The 18,231-nt window shown below is 51.1% G+C and overlaps 8 protein-coding genes across 8 annotated transcripts in view; 5 read left to right on the plus strand and 3 right to left on the minus strand.

Annotated features, from left to right (window-relative positions):
* Positions 1-2,313: 2,313 nt before the first annotated feature.
* On the plus strand, positions 2,314-3,381 carry PPTG_11313 (hypothetical protein; the record flags this gene model as incomplete). The annotated part of the gene is made up of 1 exon (XM_008906602.1): positions 2,314-3,381. The coding sequence occupies one exon, from the start codon at positions 2,314-2,316 to the stop codon at positions 3,379-3,381; it is 1,068 nt and encodes a 355-aa protein (XP_008904850.1).
* A 787-nt stretch (positions 3,382-4,168) lies between these two features.
* On the plus strand, positions 4,169-6,382 carry PPTG_11314 (hypothetical protein; the record flags this gene model as incomplete). Its single annotated transcript, XM_008906603.1, has 1 exon — positions 4,169-6,382. One exon carries the CDS (start codon positions 4,169-4,171, stop codon positions 6,380-6,382), a length of 2,214 nt encoding a protein of 737 aa, XP_008904851.1.
* A 118-nt stretch (positions 6,383-6,500) lies between these two features.
* On the plus strand, positions 6,501-7,817 carry PPTG_11315 (hypothetical protein; the record flags this gene model as incomplete). The annotated part of the gene is made up of 1 exon (XM_008906604.1): positions 6,501-7,817. The coding sequence occupies one exon, from the start codon at positions 6,501-6,503 to the stop codon at positions 7,815-7,817; it is 1,317 nt and encodes a 438-aa protein (XP_008904852.1).
* Positions 7,818-7,923: 106 nt separating this feature from the next.
* PPTG_11316 (hypothetical protein) lies at positions 7,924-8,969 on the minus strand. Its single transcript, XM_008906605.1, has one exon. It carries the CDS (start codon positions 8,888-8,890, stop codon positions 8,009-8,011), a length of 882 nt encoding a protein of 293 aa, XP_008904853.1. The 5' UTR covers positions 8,891-8,969; the 3' UTR covers positions 7,924-8,008.
* Positions 8,970-9,104: 135 nt separating this feature from the next.
* PPTG_11317 (hypothetical protein) lies at positions 9,105-10,128 on the minus strand (the record flags this gene model as incomplete). The annotated part of the gene is made up of 2 exons (XM_008906606.1): positions 9,105-9,732; positions 9,830-10,128. The coding sequence occupies 2 exons, from the start codon at positions 10,126-10,128 to the stop codon at positions 9,156-9,158; spliced, it is 876 nt and encodes a 291-aa protein (XP_008904854.1). The 3' UTR covers positions 9,105-9,155.
* A 315-nt stretch (positions 10,129-10,443) lies between these two features.
* PPTG_11318 (hypothetical protein) lies at positions 10,444-12,211 on the minus strand (the record flags this gene model as incomplete). The annotated part of the gene is made up of 2 exons (XM_008906607.1): positions 10,444-10,787; positions 10,849-12,211. The coding sequence occupies 2 exons, from the start codon at positions 12,209-12,211 to the stop codon at positions 10,525-10,527; spliced, it is 1,626 nt and encodes a 541-aa protein (XP_008904855.1). The 3' UTR covers positions 10,444-10,524.
* A 922-nt stretch (positions 12,212-13,133) lies between these two features.
* On the plus strand, positions 13,134-14,858 carry PPTG_11319 (hypothetical protein; the record flags this gene model as incomplete). The annotated part of the gene is made up of 1 exon (XM_008906608.1): positions 13,134-14,858. One exon carries the CDS (start codon positions 13,134-13,136, stop codon positions 14,856-14,858), a length of 1,725 nt encoding a protein of 574 aa, XP_008904856.1.
* Positions 14,859-17,229: 2,371 nt separating this feature from the next.
* Positions 17,230-18,231, plus strand: part of PPTG_11320 (hypothetical protein) — a gene marked incomplete at both ends in the record, with an annotated part of 2,066 nt that continues 1,064 nt past the window's right edge. The window contains one exon of the mRNA XM_008906609.1: positions 17,230-17,970. Within this exon, the coding sequence (XP_008904857.1) occupies positions 17,230-17,970 (741 nt within the window). The remainder of the gene's footprint in view (positions 17,971-18,231) is intronic.

Raw genomic sequence — 18,231 nt, forward strand, 5'->3', positions numbered from 1 at the left:
GGCCGCCACGCTTCCCTGAAGTGGCGGCACAAGCACTCCTTGGTTGGAACTTTGCTGGACCATGGTTCTAACCGGTGGCAATCTCAGAGAGGGACCAGCTCTGCCCGTATCTAGCGTCGTTCGAAGCATCGATACTTTGGAGCCGTACAGATGCCACCAGGAACGTGTTGGCTCACCCGAGCAAATTTCCGAATGGCTGGCTATCCCTGAACGGACGACTTCTGGGGTGAGTGTAACAGGTATTACTGTGTTTTAGAATATGATTTAGGATAGGATATGTTACTTTGCAAACTTTAGTATAAACGCAGAGTAGGGCAGTCTATGGGAGCTCCGCTCTCAACTGCTCGAACTGCGCGGGGCGGCAACCTCATCACTTCTCGTTTTGGCCGCCCCTGCAAAGAGCATCTCCCCCTCGTCTGCATCGCAACTGATAAAGCAGGTCTTTATTGACCCTGCTTCCAACAAATCCATGTGCTGCATGCAGTGAATTACGTTCCAAAAATATAACTGCAAATTAACATTTTTTGATACTATTCTTTTTGCAGCGAAAATGTGCATTATTGTGCTCGTACTTTCGTAGAGTGTTTCTTACCGTAGCTTTGTGATAGCCATCTTTGATTGCTAGCTGTGGAGATAATAACATACCACGAAAATATACACGCGTGAAAGCGGGCGCTAATTATATGATTCTACCTGCAACAAACAAACGTGGTAGCGATGATCCATTCGGATAGAATCGTGTGCTAAAGGCAACAACGTAAGCGGGTGATGTCGTTCCAATGATTATCGCTCTTAGTTTTATCCACGTTTTTATTTTAAGGCAAAGATTCTTCTTTGTACTTCTTTTTTACAATGCAAACAGCAGATCGCTCAAGATTCATCTCGACGTGATGCTGGTTGCTACCGTAAATCTATGTTTCATCATGAAGAACCGAGGCGCTTCTTCTTAAAAGGGTTAACCCTTTCACTATCATTGCGTATTGACTTCGAGGCCACGCTTAAGCGAGTCGTGATCTTGCTGACACCAGAAGTCTTGATCGTGGGGAAGCCCACCAGCGTGCATTCACATGTTGCTTCTGGTGCGTGACGGCGTCGAAGACGAACCACAACAGCAACCGCTTCTGTACAGTTCAAAAAGCAGATATCGGTGGTACGATTTGCAACCAAATGAAATGTTCCTGTCTGAGTGGGATCATTGCCCGAAACAGAACAAATAAAACCCAATTTCTGAATGTGAAAGAGTCAACACCACTCAATTTAAAGACAGCTGGACTTACTTTGAGCTCGCCAAGAATCGCCGCCTTAAAACACTAAAATTATCTTAGAGCGATATGGAGGTCATCTCAAGAAAGCAGACAACCCAGGTTAGCGTGTGTAAGTGCGCTTGTCACAAACCTAAAATTGCTCTTATGCATTGTAATCGGATCGTCGCGATCTGGGTCACTACTACGGTGATGGTCCAGAAAAGTAGAACGATAAGTCATAGCTGGGTGACCGGGGTATATCAACGACTCATTGGTGCACCGGTATCGGATAGGGGTCTCCAACAACTGGTTCAAATGGTGAGCGGTACAAAAGTGACGCGTAGGAAGGACGAACAGCGAGAGAGGCATGATTCGCACCGCGAACGAGTGGGGAGGGCAGTGCACGAAAAAGTGGTATTCAGTAAGCTTGTTAGAAACGGGTAAAGTGCAGACTAGTCAACTAAAGTATCTGGTCCTGACCCTAGCAGAACAACTGTAGAGGTTGGATATAGTATATACTAGCTATATACAGCAATCCCGCAAAACACATTCAGCCCAAGTAGTGATGCACATCGCGGTGGCGTAGACTGATGGGCGGTCAGCTTGAGCTGCGCGAGCAATCGTCTCGCAATTAAAACCTAATTACGGATATATTCGTCGAGCATGATCGAGCATGAGTTAGGATTGGCCCCGGTAGCAATGACGCCCACCGTCTCTACAAGGGGATCGTCTTGTAGTTACAGCTATACACATCAGATCTAACCAAGAGGGTACAGCCACCCTCGTGAAAACTTCGACTATTGATGCTGTTGACCGAGTAGAGAATTAAAATCGAAGTAATGGAAGTTCAAGGGAATTTGGCTGTCAAAATCTGATTACGACTGAGCGGTTGAAGCGATTGAAGCAGTTGAAGTGGTTGAAGCGGTTGACATCTTGGCGCAGTTTGTCCGGCATGAATGCATGACAACTCGCGGTCGGAGACTCCGAGCACTGCAACTCCGACTCGGAGCCGAAGTTCATTTTCAAATTTGCGACTTTCCAGCAACCCCCCCCCCCCTATCACGTCGAGATGAACACCGTGCTTCTGCTCGCCCTCGCTGCTATTGTGACCACCGCAGACGCGGCCGCTCCTGCTGTCCCGACGGACCGTATGGACCAGTTCCTCCAAGAAGGGGCCGCTCTTCGGTCCGAGTTGAATGCATGGAAGCAAAGCGAGGCTGGGCAGTACGCTAAGGAGCATGGCTTCCTTCCCACTCCGTCCTCGAAAAACACGACCGACGAGGAACTGCGTCGTTTCTTCCTCTCGAAGCTGTTGGTCGAAGATGCTCAAGCGGCGAACCCGGATGCAGTTTTCTCCACTGACACGCCGTTTACGCTGCTGACGCACGAGGAGTTTGCCAAATTTATTGGAGAGTCCTACCAACGCGACTCTGGAGCTCTCAAGGCCACTTCGTTCGCTGATGAAGTGCCGCTGAACTTGACTGCTTCCCCTACTGACAAAGACTGGACTACTTCGGGGTGTGTTGCTCCAGTCAAGAACCAAGGCGATTGCGGTTCCTGCTGGGCATTCGCAGCCGTGGCCGCTCTCGAGAGCGCCATTTGCCTCTCTGGCAAGCCTCTCACGCTTCTGTCGGACCAGCAAGTGGTGGACTGCGACAAGACTTCGTATGCTTGTGACGGAGGCTGGCCCAGCACCGCATTGACCTACATTCAACAATCCGGTGGCGTCTGCACTCAGGAAGCCTACCCGTACGTGTCGGGCGACTTGGGCTATCATCAGACGTGCAAGTCGTCTTGCAGCCGTGAACCGGTGAACATCCGCAAGGTGGTGGCAGTTCCTCGTACTGATGCCGGATTGGTCCAAGCCATCAGCGCTCAACCCGTGGCTGTGGGTGTCGCGGCTGACAACCCCACGTGGAAGCAGTACAAGAGCGGCATCGTGTCCTACTGCTCGACGACGCAGCTCGACCATGCTGTGCTGGCTGTGGGCTACTCGCCGTCCTTCTTCAAGATCAAGAACTCGTGGGGCACGCAGTGGGGCGAGGATGGCTACATGCGACTCAAGCGCGGCGCCGGCACCAGAAGCACCGGCACGTGCGGCATCATCGGCCCCTTGTCCGTCTACCCTCAACTGTAGATGAGCTGACAGATAGCCAACTTCAACGTTTATGTTGAATTGTTCGTGACCTCATGTTTCTAACAGCAAAAACAATCACTCTTGAGTTTAATCTTGTTTTCTTTGTATGTTTGATGTTGTAAAGAAGCAATCCATTGTAGCATACATTTGCCGCTGCTTGTCCTGACGACAAAGTAAATAATTTTGAAACTGCTTGTACAGGATGCGTTCTCTCGGTTCATTTTTTATAAATCTCGAATGGTTACAAATGTCGAGATGATCACCTCCACTTGGGCAACCACCGAAGTCGCCAACAATATTAATACCAGTAAACGCAAAATCGAAGCTCTACTTAACGTCATGTCGAATGTGTTCCCATGCACGTAACGCACGGGTGGCATTTCCGCTACGACAAGCTTAAGCAACAAGGACCCACCTCCGCTTTTTACACAAACTCAACATTTCGACTTTTATCATTATATTACTGTTACGCTTCGCTCCAGACTCTGCACCAAGGCTCAGTCAATGAACTCTGGAGTCCAGAGTTCATTGACTGAGCCTTGGTGCGCGGTTAGAATTGGGCCAATGAGGGCTGGGTGTTGCTTACTTCGAAGTATCTGGTAGTAACATCCGTCACATGTTTACTCTGGTGAACAGCCGAAAAAAAATAAATTCTACTCCAGTAGAACTGTTGTTTATGCATTTCCAGTGATTACCTCTGCATTGCCGAGTGTGCTCCACTGGTTACGAGGAGACCGAGCCTTATTGGCACCGCGTTCTTTCTTTCATTCTGCAATTCAAGCTCAAAATGACAAGACGGACTCACGGACTGCTCTGGTCGCTAGTACTTCTCTGGGTCTTAATATTCGTCCACGTCGTCACAGTAAACGCATCGGAAGAAACCAAGGACTACACCAAGCATGTAGAACAGGAAACGGAGGCGGATAGCGGGCGAATCACTCTTGTAGCGGCAGTCACAGTCACTATTCTCATCGCAGTCTCCATTTTCTTCGAGGTCGGAACGGAGATGCTATACAAGACGACGGACGAAGCCAACATACCCTTCCTGAAGTCGGTCTTTAACGAGTTGACAACGCTAGGGTTTATCGGTCTCTTATTGTTCGTGGTCAGCCAGTTGGAAATGATGCCTCGGTTATCGAGTACGTTGTTCGGGGATGACGAAGAACTCAAGGAAATAATCGAGCGGCTGCACATGACTTTGTTTCTATTCGTCGTCATTTTCCTCGTCCTTTGTCTTGCACTTGTGCGCTTCGGGACACGAGTGCAACACGAATGGTTTGAGTTTGAAAAAAGCGCTGTGGATATTCCGTCAGTCCTATCCGAGTACGTCATAGCTACGGAGCCTTCGCAATTTTGGCTAGAGCGACTGTCCTGGACACGATCTGCCGCTGCGCGCAAGGCGGAGCGTGAAATGGCTTATCTTTCGTTGCGTCAACGATTCATGGACTATCGTTCTAACCATCCAGATGAAGAAATAGCGCGTCAACTGGCCAGAGATTTCCAGCTACAAGGCGAAGATTGTCGCTTTCCGTTTCACTCCTATCTGAAAATTATCTCTGGCGAAGTCATGGGCAGGCTTATCGAGATTGATATGGCAACTTGGATCGCTCTAGATGTAATTCTCGTGGTGTTGCTAGTCTGCTGTTGGGCTGCCGGGCCGGACGGGGAAGTTGCGATACTAACCGTTTCTGGATTCCTGTTAATCGCGCTGAATGACTTCGTGTATCGACGAGTGCACGCTATGAGGGAATTATTGACACCTTCGAGACTGCAGAACGATGCTGAGCGTGTACGACGGGACACTGAGTGGCGTGCCTTGCACGAGTTACCACCGCTTGCTATCATACAGACCAACAATACCTGGTTGTTAGAGGGACAAACTAGTTCAAACGGCATGGTAGACGATGGCCAAGACTTGATTCCGGCGTATCTGAAGCAGCTACCACATGAAGGACGAGAGATGTCCACAAAAGAACTCGAGAAATACCAACGGAGTCTAATTCTAGGCGGTGGGCGTGGCGACGGCGTCAAGTTTGCTCTCTTCTCGACACGTCTCGTGTTCCTGCTCACAGCTCTTCACTTCTCGGTTTTCTTGTTGCGTGAGCTAAAGCATATCAAGGAACTTTACGGAGGGAGCCAAGTACTGGTTACGGTGCTTTATCTCCTCTTCCTCACCCCCACCTTCACAGTTCCAAGCATGTCTGCACGAATTGCTCGCGAAGGGCTTTTAGCCTTTAACGTGGAGCACATGAAGAACACAAGGACAATTGTACTGGTAGCTCGACTACTGCGTGCTCGTCAGACGCTACGAACTCTTCGATTTGTTGCTGAAATGAAGATTCATCTTCGAGAAAGCTCACGTTTTCATAATACCGAAGGAATTGTAAAACTATTGGCGACAGCGAAGAATTTCAAGTTTCCTCAAAGATTTACAGCAAAAGATACTACGAATAGTTCCAACAGCTCAAGATATGCATCTCGAGAAAAGCGGGGCGATGCCTACCATCGAGAAATGCGACGTCGCGAAATCCACACCGTTTTTTGCCTCTTCGACGTCGACGGATCTGGCACAGTATCGAGAGGTGAATTGGCGAGTTTATTACTTGCCATCACGCATGACTTAGATGAAAATCAACTGAATCGACTCATGTTGGATCTCATGATCGTGGGTAATAGCAGTGAAGGCGGTGATAGTAGCAGGAGTTTGTCGCTCGACACTCCGCAAGAAGTGACGTTCGAGGCATTTCATAACTGGTGCAGCACGAGGATTCAAGAAAGTGCTCTCTCAAAGGAGGGTATAGTGGAGGAGATCTTCGGCATGATTAATGCCGACGGCAGTGGCGCTATCTCTGTGGACGAGTTCGTGTCAATCTTCGAGACTCTAGGCGAGGTACTAGATCACGAAGATGTTCGCGAGCTTGTCTATCAGATGGACCGTAATGGAGACGGGAAGATTGATATTGAGGAGTTTAGACACATGATGCAGAAGCACGTGATCTAGTAAGTTTCTTCGGCAGTACTACACGTCCATCATAGCAACGCTTTCTCTTTCAATCTCAATGTACTTGCTCACAAATGCGTTACACCACTCTCCGATTTGCCGGACGATGCCCCCCAGGATGCAGTGGCCAATTGTCATTCTACTCACTGCAGTTGCACTTGTGGGCGTCGTCGCGCAGACTACGGGCCACGTGGTTGAACTCCTTGTCGGTGCGGGATGCAAGTTCTCCAACTATTCAGCGCTACCGAAAGCGACTGCAACGGAGCCTTCCTATCGTCTGCAACTTGATCCTGGACTCGGGAAGGGTATCTACGTGCTGCATTTCAAGCAATTCAATCTCCCAGAAGCCGATGTGTTGGTGATCAGAGCGTCTGACGCCACTTCGCATCCAGTGGCAGCGCTGTCGGGGAAGAACGCAACGGGCAAGTTCTACTCCACTGGTATCGCTGGGTCGGGCGTCACTCTGGAGCTTTTCAAAGCCTCAGCTCCAGATAAAGCCAATTCGACTTCGTGCAGAGGCTTCGCAGTAAACGAACTACTATTCTCTCCCAAGGAGCTAGTGGAAGAAGCTCAACATCTGCAGGACGCGATCAAAGTACCCTTGACCAGTACGGCTAACGCGACAGATGACGATGACGATATCAATAACGAGAGTTTGTGTGGCACTGACGAGTCTGTCGAAGCTGCTTGTGCTCCTAGCTCAACCAACAGCGAGGAAGGGGCAGTCATGTTGCTTAAGTCTCAGCCTGTAGCCCGCTTGTCAATCATAAAGGAGAACGGTATGGAGATCGCCTACTGCACGGGCTGGCTGGTAGGTTGTGAAGGTCACTTGATCACCAACCAACATTGTATTGGTAACAACCAAGACGCTCTAAACACTAAAGTGGAGTTTTTCGCGGAGTCCGAGAGCTGTCGTGGCAGTGAGACTTGTGATACACGTGGCGGTTGTCCTGGATCTGCTGGTGTGGCGGGTACAACGCTTATAGCAGTATCGGAGGATTTGGACTATGCACTCGTCCGTCTTGGGGTCAACATGAGCTTAACGAACTTCTCTGGAGTGTACGAGAAGACTGGGTATCTGCAGTTCCGCGGCACTGGAGCAGTGTTGAATGAGGACATCTACATTCCTCAGCATCCACTGGGCTACGGCAAGCGCATTGCGTGGCTCCACAATGGCCAACCTGGGCGTGTTGAATCGCTTACGGTCACGGAATGCCGCGATGACGATGTGGGCTACTACGTTGATACTCAAGAAGGTTCATCCGGCTCACCGATTATTGCGACGAGTGACAACACCGTGATCGCGTTGCACCATTGCGGCGGGTGTCTGAATGGAGGGATCCCTTCTCAGTCGATCATTGCAGACTTGAGGACGAAAGGTGTCCTTCCCAAGTGCACCGTTGCGGGCGAAAGCAACACAACCACAACTCTGTAAGTCAACGAAAGCAAGCGTCAACAAAATGCGCGGTAAAGGAAGGTCGAAGAGCTTGTAGTACAAGGTGTACCTTGGTAACGGTAAAACAACAAACAATACACTCCTTGACCCACGAAATCCTTTCGTTTTATTCACTTCTTCACTTGAATTTATCGCTTCTACTTGCTATTTTTCAAAGCATTTTCACCTTCTCACAGTCTAGCCTGGATATCGTCGTGGTCCGTTGATGCTGCCAATTCGGCCCAGAAGTCGAATTCACGTCGGTTCTCCGTCAACACATTGTCTCCGATCATCACAGCGTCCTTACCGAGCAGCATGCGGCTTGGGATCGTCTTACCGACACAGCGACCAGTTTTCGTGAGCACCTCCACGATGACTTGAGCTCCTTTAGCCGGATCACCAGGCTGCTTCTCCTCTTCAGCCTCAGAGTTCACGCGGTTAATGCGATCGTGCAAAGGCTGCGTGATTGGGAGGTAGTCGGGGATGGACTTCTTCATCGCCGAGAAACCTTTGCCCAGGATGGCCGTGCGGAACGAACCCGGTTCAATGATCGTCACGTCGATGTTAAATGGCTCGAGCTCAGCACGCAGAGCCAACGTGAGTCCGGCCAGAGCGAACTTAGTGGAGCCGTACACGCCCATCGTCTTGAGGCCGAACCAGCCACTCGCTGAGCCAATATTGGCCACGACCCCCGATCTCTTGGCGCGCATGTGAGGCAGCACAGCACGCAGCATGCGCAGGACTCCAAAGACGTTTGTGTTGTATTGTTTGTATGCTTCTTCGTCCGAGCATTCCTCGATCGCGCCACCAAGAAGGAACGCCGCGTTGTTGACGAGGATGTCGATTGTGCCGTAGAAGCTTAGAGCCTTCTCGACCACCTTCTTGAGATCGGCATCACTCGCCGTCACGTCCAGCGCAAGCGCGCGGGCTCCCTGGTCCACGAGGTCTTGCAGCTTGCTGGCATCTCGAGCCGTAGCGATGACGTGGTCTCCACGCGCGAGTGCCGCGAGGACAATCTCCTTGCCGAAACCCGAAGAGCACGCAGTCACGAGCCACACCTTGCGCTCAGTCATAGTGAGAAAGCGAGCGGTATCTGCGCACAGAGAAAATAAGAAGTGAACCTGAGTCCGCGGCGAATTCTTGCTGGTTTCTGGTCTGCATCTCGTGAGATTTGGATGGATCCCGTGAGTATTATGGGCTCACGTGAACGACGTTGACATGGAGGACTCATCACACGGCTCGCAGAAGACCTCGGCAATCTTCAACGACGTCGACATTGGTTTACAGCTCTGTGAACACTTTAAACTCGACTGTTTATTAACTCTAATGAGGACGAATCTACGGCTTGCAGCTGTCCGCGAAGTCTGTCGACCCCGACAGCTCTGCCCACTCATCCAGCTCTCGTTTGTTCTGCTCTAGTACGCCCTGTCCAAGCTTCACGGCATCCTTGCCAAGAAGAAGTCTACTAGGCAATGCCTTACCCTTACAGCGTCCAGTCTTGGTCAACGCCTCGACCATGAGCTGCGCGGCCTTGGCGGGGTCTCCTGGTTGCTTGCCACTGAAGTTAGCAACGTGCGTTGTCAGCGGCTGCGTGAGCGGTGCAAAGTCCTTGATCGGAGTCTTCGCAGGAATGAAACCCTTGCCCAAGATGGACGTACGAAAGGCTCCAGGCTCCACGACCGTCACTTCAATGCCGAGTGGAGCCATTTCCTCGCGAAGAGCCAACGTGATACCAGCAATGGCAAACTTGGTCGATCCGTAGAGTCCAATGCCGGGGATCCCCTTCCAACCACCAGCCGATCCCACATTGGCTACAACACCCGAGCGCTTCTCGCGCATATGTGGCAATACAGCACGCAGGACGCGCAGCATACCGAAGACATTGGTGTTGTACTGGTCCAGCACCTCTTGCTCACTGAGACATACAAAAATCAAGATATCGTGAGTCAGATCGAGTCAGAATCTGTCACCGAAAAGTGTCCCTTCAAAAGTAGGTATCGCGAAGAGCTCACCTGCACTCTTCGATGGCGCCTTCAAGCAGATACGCCGCGTTATTCACTAGCACGTCGATAGTTCCATACATGCCCAGCGCATGGGCCGCCACCGCGTTCAGTTCGTCTTGGCTGGCGGTCACATCCAGCGCCAGCGTCCGAGCGCCTTTCTTCTCGAGATCAGCCAGTCGCTCCGGGTTGCGAGCCGTGGCGATCACGCAGTCTCCATGCGCCAGGGCAGCCAGCACCACCTCACGCCCCAAGCCAGAGGCGCAGCCTGTCACGAGCCACACCTTCGCATCGGGAGGAACAGGAGTCATTATGTAGAGTCTTCAAAGGTTCGCGGTGTCCGTCACCACGAGGTCAATTGGCGAGTGGCCAAGGGACCGAGTCGTTCAAGCACTGTATTCGGCGACGTACAGCGGTCACGGACTGCTTGGTCTTCATGAGCATCAAGTGCTGTGTCCATTGTCGAGAAACCTGAAGGCGGTAAGACAGTTTTTGGCCAATCGCGGGGGTGGAGCAGATCTCCGCCGCGCAATCCTTATGACGCGTACACGGGGGATAAACGCTTGCTGACGGCCGCATGGAGCTTTACCCAGGGTCGTTAAGGAGAGGCAAGGAGACGCATCAAGGTGAAAAGGTGCGATTGGTGGTCTTTAGCATCTCAAACGGACCTCAAACTCTCTCAATTCTTGCACGAATGGACCTCAAAACTACGGTACGGTGACGGTTGTGGTCGTGTTGAACGGAGCTCCGGTGAAGTTGCTGCCACAGACGCTCAAGATGCTGTTGGAGAAGGCGTCGACGCCTGCTTGTTGTAGCTGGGCCTCTCCTTCAACGAAGATCATGGCCAAACCGCCTTCCAGGTGCCAGTCGATGTGGCAGTGCATCATCCACACGCCCGGGTTGTCCGCCTCCACCCGTAGCACGACGTATCCAACTCCCGTGCACGCGTTGGTGTCGTCAGTCGGACAGGCTGGAACAGTGTACACGTCGCGAAACATGGCACCGGAAAGCTTCAACGGGGACAGTATTACTCTGCACGTCAGCCAGCGTGGCCTGGCCACTTCCAACCACCCACGGCGAGTGGCCGTGCAGATGGAACGGATGCTGTTCGTTCTGCTCATTGACCAGAACGATCTCCACGTGGTCACCGTAGAAAATCTCGCGCGGAATGGTCGTGACGGGCAGCTCTGCTGTGGTCATCCCATCGGCGATAGTGAGGAGAGGCGCAAACTCCGGCACGAGGAACTGGTTGAAGCCGCTCCCGTCGACTGCGATCTGGCCGATACCAGGGAAGAGGAACTCGATGATCAACCGATCGTCCGGTGTTCCAGGCAACGTGGTGACGTTCACAGGCGTGAACTCGAACTCACCGACTGTCGACGTCTCGTTCCAACGCTGCGTGGTGGGCTCTGATACGTCGTCCTCTTCGTAGTACACGATGGCCAGACCGTTGGCGTTGAAGCCTTCACCAGCGTTAGCTCCAGTCGCTGCTGTCCAGGGCAGACCATTGAGACCCGTCGCTCTCATCCAGAAGGAGCCGATGGGTTTATCCGTGGCATTCTTGGCCGTCACTAGGAGATCGTATCTCTGTCCGATGTTAATAGTGATGTTGGTGATGAGCTCAGATGGCTCGAGTGAGTCTCCGTCCGCTGCAATGACGCGGAGTTGATGCTCGTCGATGCTGAACTCGAACGGGGCCAGTGCACTCATGGACATGAGACGGAGAAGATACGTTTTACCCGTTTCGAAGCGAAATCGAGTGAGTGGCTGGTCTTCTGAGCACTCAGTGAAGCCATGCGTGGCTGCAGCGGTGCAATTGTAGCGGCCACGGTTGTTGATCAAGACGGAGTCCCACATGGGCGGCACACCTGGATCTCCGTGGTAAATGTCCGCCAGTTGGACGTTGTATTCGGCGTAGATGTCCATCTCCCACGGTTGTAGTTGGTCCTCGCGAGGGTGGACCACCAGAGGTCCACGGAGACCGTACGGGTACTGAGTACTGTGGTGACTGTGCCACCAGAAGCTACCGGCCTTGTCCGGTTCGAAATGGTACAGTGCGGTGGTGTTGGGAGGAATGTAGCACTGTGTGATGCCCGAGAGTCCGTCCATCTCCTGGGTGCCGAGCTGCCTGAGTCCATGCCAGTGTAGACACGTGGGCTCGTCCAGTTCGTTAGTGACGGTCACCTGGACTTGTTGCCCCAGAGTCGCCTCGATCAGAGCTTCGTGAGCCGGGCGGTCATTGATGCCGAACGAGGTAAGCGCGACGCCGTCGAAAGCGGAAGTGATGTACGTGACTCGGAAGTCGTAGTAAACTACAGCCTCCATGCAAGAAGCCGCGTTGGCAGTGTGGTGAATGGCGAGGCAGAAGAGCGTCAAGAGGACCAGAAAACCCATGGCGAGTTACTTTGGGCGCCGGGGAGGCGAAATGGAGAGTGAGAGCAACGCCAGCGAGGTTAAACGCTCTGTATCCCGGAAGATCGTTGAAGTGGTGGAAGATTCAGAGGACAGGGCAGCATTTGACTGAGGAAAGGAGCGGCGTAAATGGCCATTGTTGCCTCCAGGCTGACGACTCAGGCGTCCATGAAGACAACTACCGCGTATCTTTGGTTTAGCGTAGCCACCTAATACTGAAGCCCTGTTGTAGTTTCTTCAATCGATCGCCGACTGTAGGTTGCCAGCTTTTCCAAGAGGATCACCACTGAAACGTCACGATTCGAAATTTGTTTGCGGTAACCCAATTGCGATGTAATCAGCGTAGAGTGTTTCTTTTTAGCAAAGTCGCTTCACCTCGACCAGGTGAAGGAAATGCTTCATTCACGATTCGAAAATGTACCCGGCGGTGGAGACAACATCGATGCTGCTCTTGACAGAAATTTTCGGGGTGACGTTCATTGGACGGCGTCAACCCATGGCGGCGTCTTTCGTGGATTGAATCTTCATCAATCGTCGGTGCTGTGCCAGGTATGATACAGCAAACGCCAGATGTGCGTTGACCGGGTTCGATTTTTCACCACTGTGATCCAATTGATTAGACGTCTCTTCAGTCTTGATGACAACTTCAAGAAATCACGTCTCTTTCGGACACCAAAATGATCTCAACTCAACATGCAAGAGACAATATTGTGTTTCTCTTTTCTAGTGGCTACAGCATCTAGAACATCGATGGTCATCCTCGATGCTAGATAGACGCAACGTTGGTGGCCACATCAACTCAGTGCCCGTCGGCACTTCCAGCTCATTCCGGAATTTGCTTCCTCCTGCTCAAGCTTCACTCCCCTCCCCAGTACTTCGTGTCCAACCTTCGACTTCAGCTTCGATGGGTCTTCTCTCCACTCTGAGTTTTCTTCTTCTCAGCGCCACTCAAGCTTCGGCCCGTGTCGTCCGCTACGACTGGAACATCACGACGCTCAACACCACCATCTTCGACGGCGTTCGGGGCAAATTTGGCTACGGCATCAACAACGAACTGGCTGATCTCCACCCTATCAACGTCACGTTCGGCGATGAGGTTGAGGTGCACGTGACCAACAAGCTCACGGAGCAGACGTGTCTCCACTGGCACGGGCTGCGGCAATTCGGTACTCAAGAAATGGACGGCGTCTCCGGCATCACGCAGTGCCAGATCCAGCCGAACGTGACGGCCATCTACCGATTCAAACCCGACAAGTGCGGCACCTTCTGGTTCCACGGTCACGAGGAAGTGCAGTACGCCTACGGTCTCCGTGGACCCCTCATCGTCCACTGTCCTCCTAAACTACAGCAGAGCTGGGAGAAGGATGTCTACAAGGAGTACACGATCATGTTGACCGACTGGTACCACGACTTGCCGGTCGGTGCTCCCATCTGGGACACCGTGCTGATCAACAACGTCGGGCGCTACAATTGCACCGTGGCGGAGGCTGCTGGTTTCGAGTGTGGCCCTGGTCGTCCATTGCCTCGCTTCCAGTTCGTACCGGGCAAGAAATACCTGCTTCGCCTGATCAACACGTCGGCTATGGCGGCGTTCAAAGTCAGTATTGACGGCCACACGTTCCAAGTGGTGGCAAGTGACGCTGACTACCTCAAACCTTCGACGCCTGTTAACTCAGTGACGATCAACGTGGCTCAACGCTATGACATTCTCGTACAGGCCAAGTCGTCGGCATCTCAGGGCCAAGGCCAGGGTCAAAGCCAGAGCCAGAAGCAAGGTCAGACTGGTGGGAAGAATACGGCGCTTGGCTCCTTCTGGCTGCGTGTGCACTCTCCATTCGGCATTCCTTGGACGGCTCGCGAAGCCGACCAGGTCCCGGAAGGATTCAACCCCGACGCACTCGCTATCATTGATTACCAAGCTGGAGCAAAGGCAGACCCGACGACGTCAGCGTGGGCGACAGAGGTGACTATCGGAGAATTCGACTACAACCCGGCCGTTCCAGTGACTCTCCCGACAGCACCTGATCAACGTATCGTCGCTGAGTTTACGCTTGGTGTACTTGCTCCGAACCCGACGGCTTTCCTCGGTTACATGGCTCTCGACGGCGGTGACTTCAGCTCGCTGGTGATTCCCGATAGCCCACCACTCTTCACTATCGCCCAAGGCGCTAAGACAGAGGAGCTACCAACCACGGCCAACGCTATCAAACTCAAGCACAACGACCATGTTGAAGTGGTGGTGGTGAACGAGACGCCGGACCAGCACCCGTTCCACCTGCACGCCCACTCTCCGTGGATCGTCGGAAGTGGTCACGCCTCCCGTGATAACATCCTGGCGGGCAATGTGACGGCCTTGCGGCTGAACGGACCTATGCAGCACGACGTCTTCACGGTGCCCGAGTGTATGACCGACGCTGATGGCGCTTGCACCGACCTCGGCTACGTCGTCTTCCGCTTGAACGCCGACAACCCGGGCGTGTGGCTTATGCACTGCCACATTGACTGGCATTTTGTGCTTGGGTTGGCCATGCTGTTCGTAGAAGCAGAGGACGTTCTTCATGACGAAGGTCTGGGTGCGTTCTCGTCCAACATGCTGATGAGTGTGTGCAACGGAAACTTCACCCTGTAAGGGTAGACTGCTTCAAAGGAATTTGTGTGACGAGTGAGTACCTCTAACTTGTATGGGGGAGGCCAAGCGAGGTAGTGGGTCTCCCGTTTTCCGTAGACTAAAGCTGTAATAGTGAAGTGACGGATTTTCATTCTTAGTTGCCGAATTGGATATCGTTCACTTTGGAACTATCGTTAACGCCAGGTTTGCTCGATGCAGCATACATTGTGCTTTCGAGGTGGCAATGAATTCCGTCTCACGCACTTCAACTTGTTGGGTGGGCAGCAGTCTACTAGGACATATTCCATCAAAGCTTCACCATTTACAAAACTCTTTGCGGGATCCCTCAAATCTATATTTCCAAAATATTTTTTAGTTTTATCATTACTTCTTTTTACTCGTATTTCTTTAAAAATCTTAAAAGTAAAAAACGCTTTTTTCAGAATTGGTTTTCACTTTTTTATAAACAAAAGTGTTTTTTTAAAAGAAAATTAAAAAAGAGTAAAGAAAACACTTTTAAAAATGTGAAAGTGGTACGAGTCCAGAAAAGCAAAAATGATGAAAAGTAAATAAAAATACTGTCCATTTCTACCAGTCAACAATACTTTTTTGCGGTAATTATTTTCAAACTGAACAAAATCACTTTGATCATTTCAGTCCACTACGGAGACATTTTCACCAGTTTAGTCTTGGTATGTGGGTGGAAAAGAGGTCATGTATTTGTGTTAGAATTCCTAACTATACACTCCTGAACTCGCTCGGGGCTTGATGCCCGTAAAATTTAGTCTTGATATGTAAATTTGGCACTATTTTAGAATAGTGCCGTATTTAATGGTTATATTGTTTAAAAAACGAAGACGCGAATTATCACAGATTAAACCAAGCCGCTCCAGTCCTTGTCGATGCTGGATCTCGTCCTTGGATTTCCTCGCTGGAAGTCAGAAGGAACCCCGGCAAGAGTACATCGCACAATTGTTGGGGGTATTCGCTGCGTAGGTCCAGTATAAATACTTGACCATGAAAGTGTCTTATAGGTACAAGTTTAGTGGATGCATGGAGCTGCTGATTAATAATTTGATAATGACCACGATAGTTCAAGTAGCAGTGTCAAAATCCCGGCGCTGCACCACGAAAACTGTAGCTAACTCAGGATAAATTCCTGAATCCAACAACAAGAATAAGCGATGTAGCCGAGCCGAGGATCACAATTCGTTTTCTCTTGATTGGTGCACCATACTACATGTATTAGGACAGAATATTTGTATTACTTATTTAATTAACGCAAATTTAACCTTGTCTCGGTTCAACCCATAAATCAATTAACGTGAATTGATTTTAACCTACCTACATGTAAGTCTTCGCTATACCATTGGTGGGGAGTATAACCGAGATTCTGGGTAGGAGGCTCAGTCCACTATGTATTGCTACAATGCAGCACTTCTTATATTGTAAGATTACAATGTTAGGTGCCAAGGCATCGAACTCAAGGATTGCACAGCATTGTGAACTGCAGACTGTTTACCGCATCGATTCAAAACGTTGAAGTTTCCATGAATTGAGGACTCGCCGCTCCCGACATATCTCCCACGTCACATTTTGTGATATCCTCACTTCCCTCCTCGCTCGCAATTCAGCCATTGACACTATAAGACGAAGCGCGTGGGCACACAGTACGTAAGAACGTCCGTAGATGACGACTTAGGTCGTCTTGACATCCGTGAATCCGTGCTTGAAATGCAAAGTTTGAATCAAGCTGGAAGGATGAAAGTGAAGCTTCATGTATTCGTAAGGTACATGAAAATATCTCGCTGTCCGTCAGCAGTCAGTTTTCAACAACGGGCTCCACAAACTTGTCCATCGTGGCCGCCGCACGTTGCAAACGCTTCTGAGCATGTACCTACAGTGCGAACGGAAATCGAAAGGATCAATACTGTACGCTTCCACGATGTTGAGTCAGTGATTCGATCGCAAGCGCCGGCGCTCCCGTCGATGCCATCCCGACACCCTTCAACCGGTTGGAATGGTGATTTAAACTTGACTTTTCCGTCCTCGATCTCCGGAATGTACCCGTCCGTCAAAGGCAAAGCCCTTCACTTGACAGACAGTCGAGATCCTGGCCTGAAATTTTGGCCTGAATTTGGTGTGAATGGTTGGGTAAATGACCTTTGCAGTCACAGGAAGCGCAAACAAATGTAGGATCCGAGAGATTGTGAAGTGTAGACTAGTAGTCGACGGCTACACTGTTGCTCCTGGGTGGACGTCTATTGAAGATCGTTTGATAATCCTCCATTTCAAGTGAGATACTTGCTTTACGGTTGAACTAGTCATTTTTCAATTTGCGCTCTTCCATCAACACTGGACCATACCACTTCCAGTACAATCCTCCGTCTCCATGGACTACGCTCGCTTCTTCGTGGCTCTGCTGAGTATTTTTATTGCTGACACAGCGGCTGACAATTCTACAGTCACCTACGACTGGCGGGTGACGTACGTCTCCACGGCATGTGATGGCGTCTCGCTGACCGAATACGGTATCAACGGTGATGTCGCCACCCTTGCTCTCATTGAGCTCGAATTGGGGCAAACCGTCCAAGTGACTGTCACCAACGAACTGAACGAACCAACTTGTCTTCACTGGCACGGACTCCAGCAACTAGGCACCCAAGAAATGGACGGCACCTCGGACATCACTCAATGTGAAATCCCAGCGGGTGGCTCTGCTGTCTACACGTTCACACCGGAGCGAGCTGGTACCTTCTGGTGGCACAGTCACCATGCAACGCAGTACGCGTTCGGCCTCCGAGGTCCACTGATCGTCCACGCTCCAGCGGACAAGCAACAGTCCTGGGAACAGGAGGTTGCAGCGGAGTATACACTTCAGATCGCCGATCTGTACCACACCTCCCCGGGCATCGTGCCTATGTGGGACAGCGTTATCATCAACAGTCTCGGTCGCTACAACTGCTCCGCTGCGGCATCCCACGGATACAGCGAGTGCAACACGGATCAGCCGCTTTCACGCTTCAAGTTTGAAGGTAGATTTTTTTTGGGATCATATACGGAACGGATCAGGTCTTTGAACAGACCAACCCACTCCGACTGTGATCAGGTTCCTGAACAGGGTATTACAGAGGTAAGCAAGAAGACAATGTTTCCTGTATCATTTTCACTGACCTACCCATGTAATGCTGCCATAGTGAAGGGTGCTGAGTTGCAATGGCTGATAGATGCCAGTGAGTGAGTCGCAGCAATCGAAGAAGGCGGTTAGTTTTAAAACAAAGTCTGGAGTTCTAGTTCGCTCAGCTTACATCTAGCTCCTACATGCAGGCCCTGCCATCGTGGTATACCAGCAAAGCGGGGGCTTCTAGGACCTAGAGAGACTGACAAGTACTCG

The sequence above is a fragment of the Phytophthora parasitica genome (genome assembly GCF_000247585.1).
Source record: "Phytophthora parasitica INRA-310 unplaced genomic scaffold supercont2.24, whole genome shotgun sequence".
Taxonomy (NCBI): Eukaryota; Oomycota; class Peronosporomycetes; order Peronosporales; family Peronosporaceae; genus Phytophthora; species Phytophthora nicotianae.

Coding starts and splice junctions, on each gene's coding strand:
- PPTG_11316 (XM_008906605.1), bottom strand. CDS start 8,890: ATGACTGAGCGCAAGGTGTGGCTCGTGACTGCGTGCTCTTCGGGTTTC.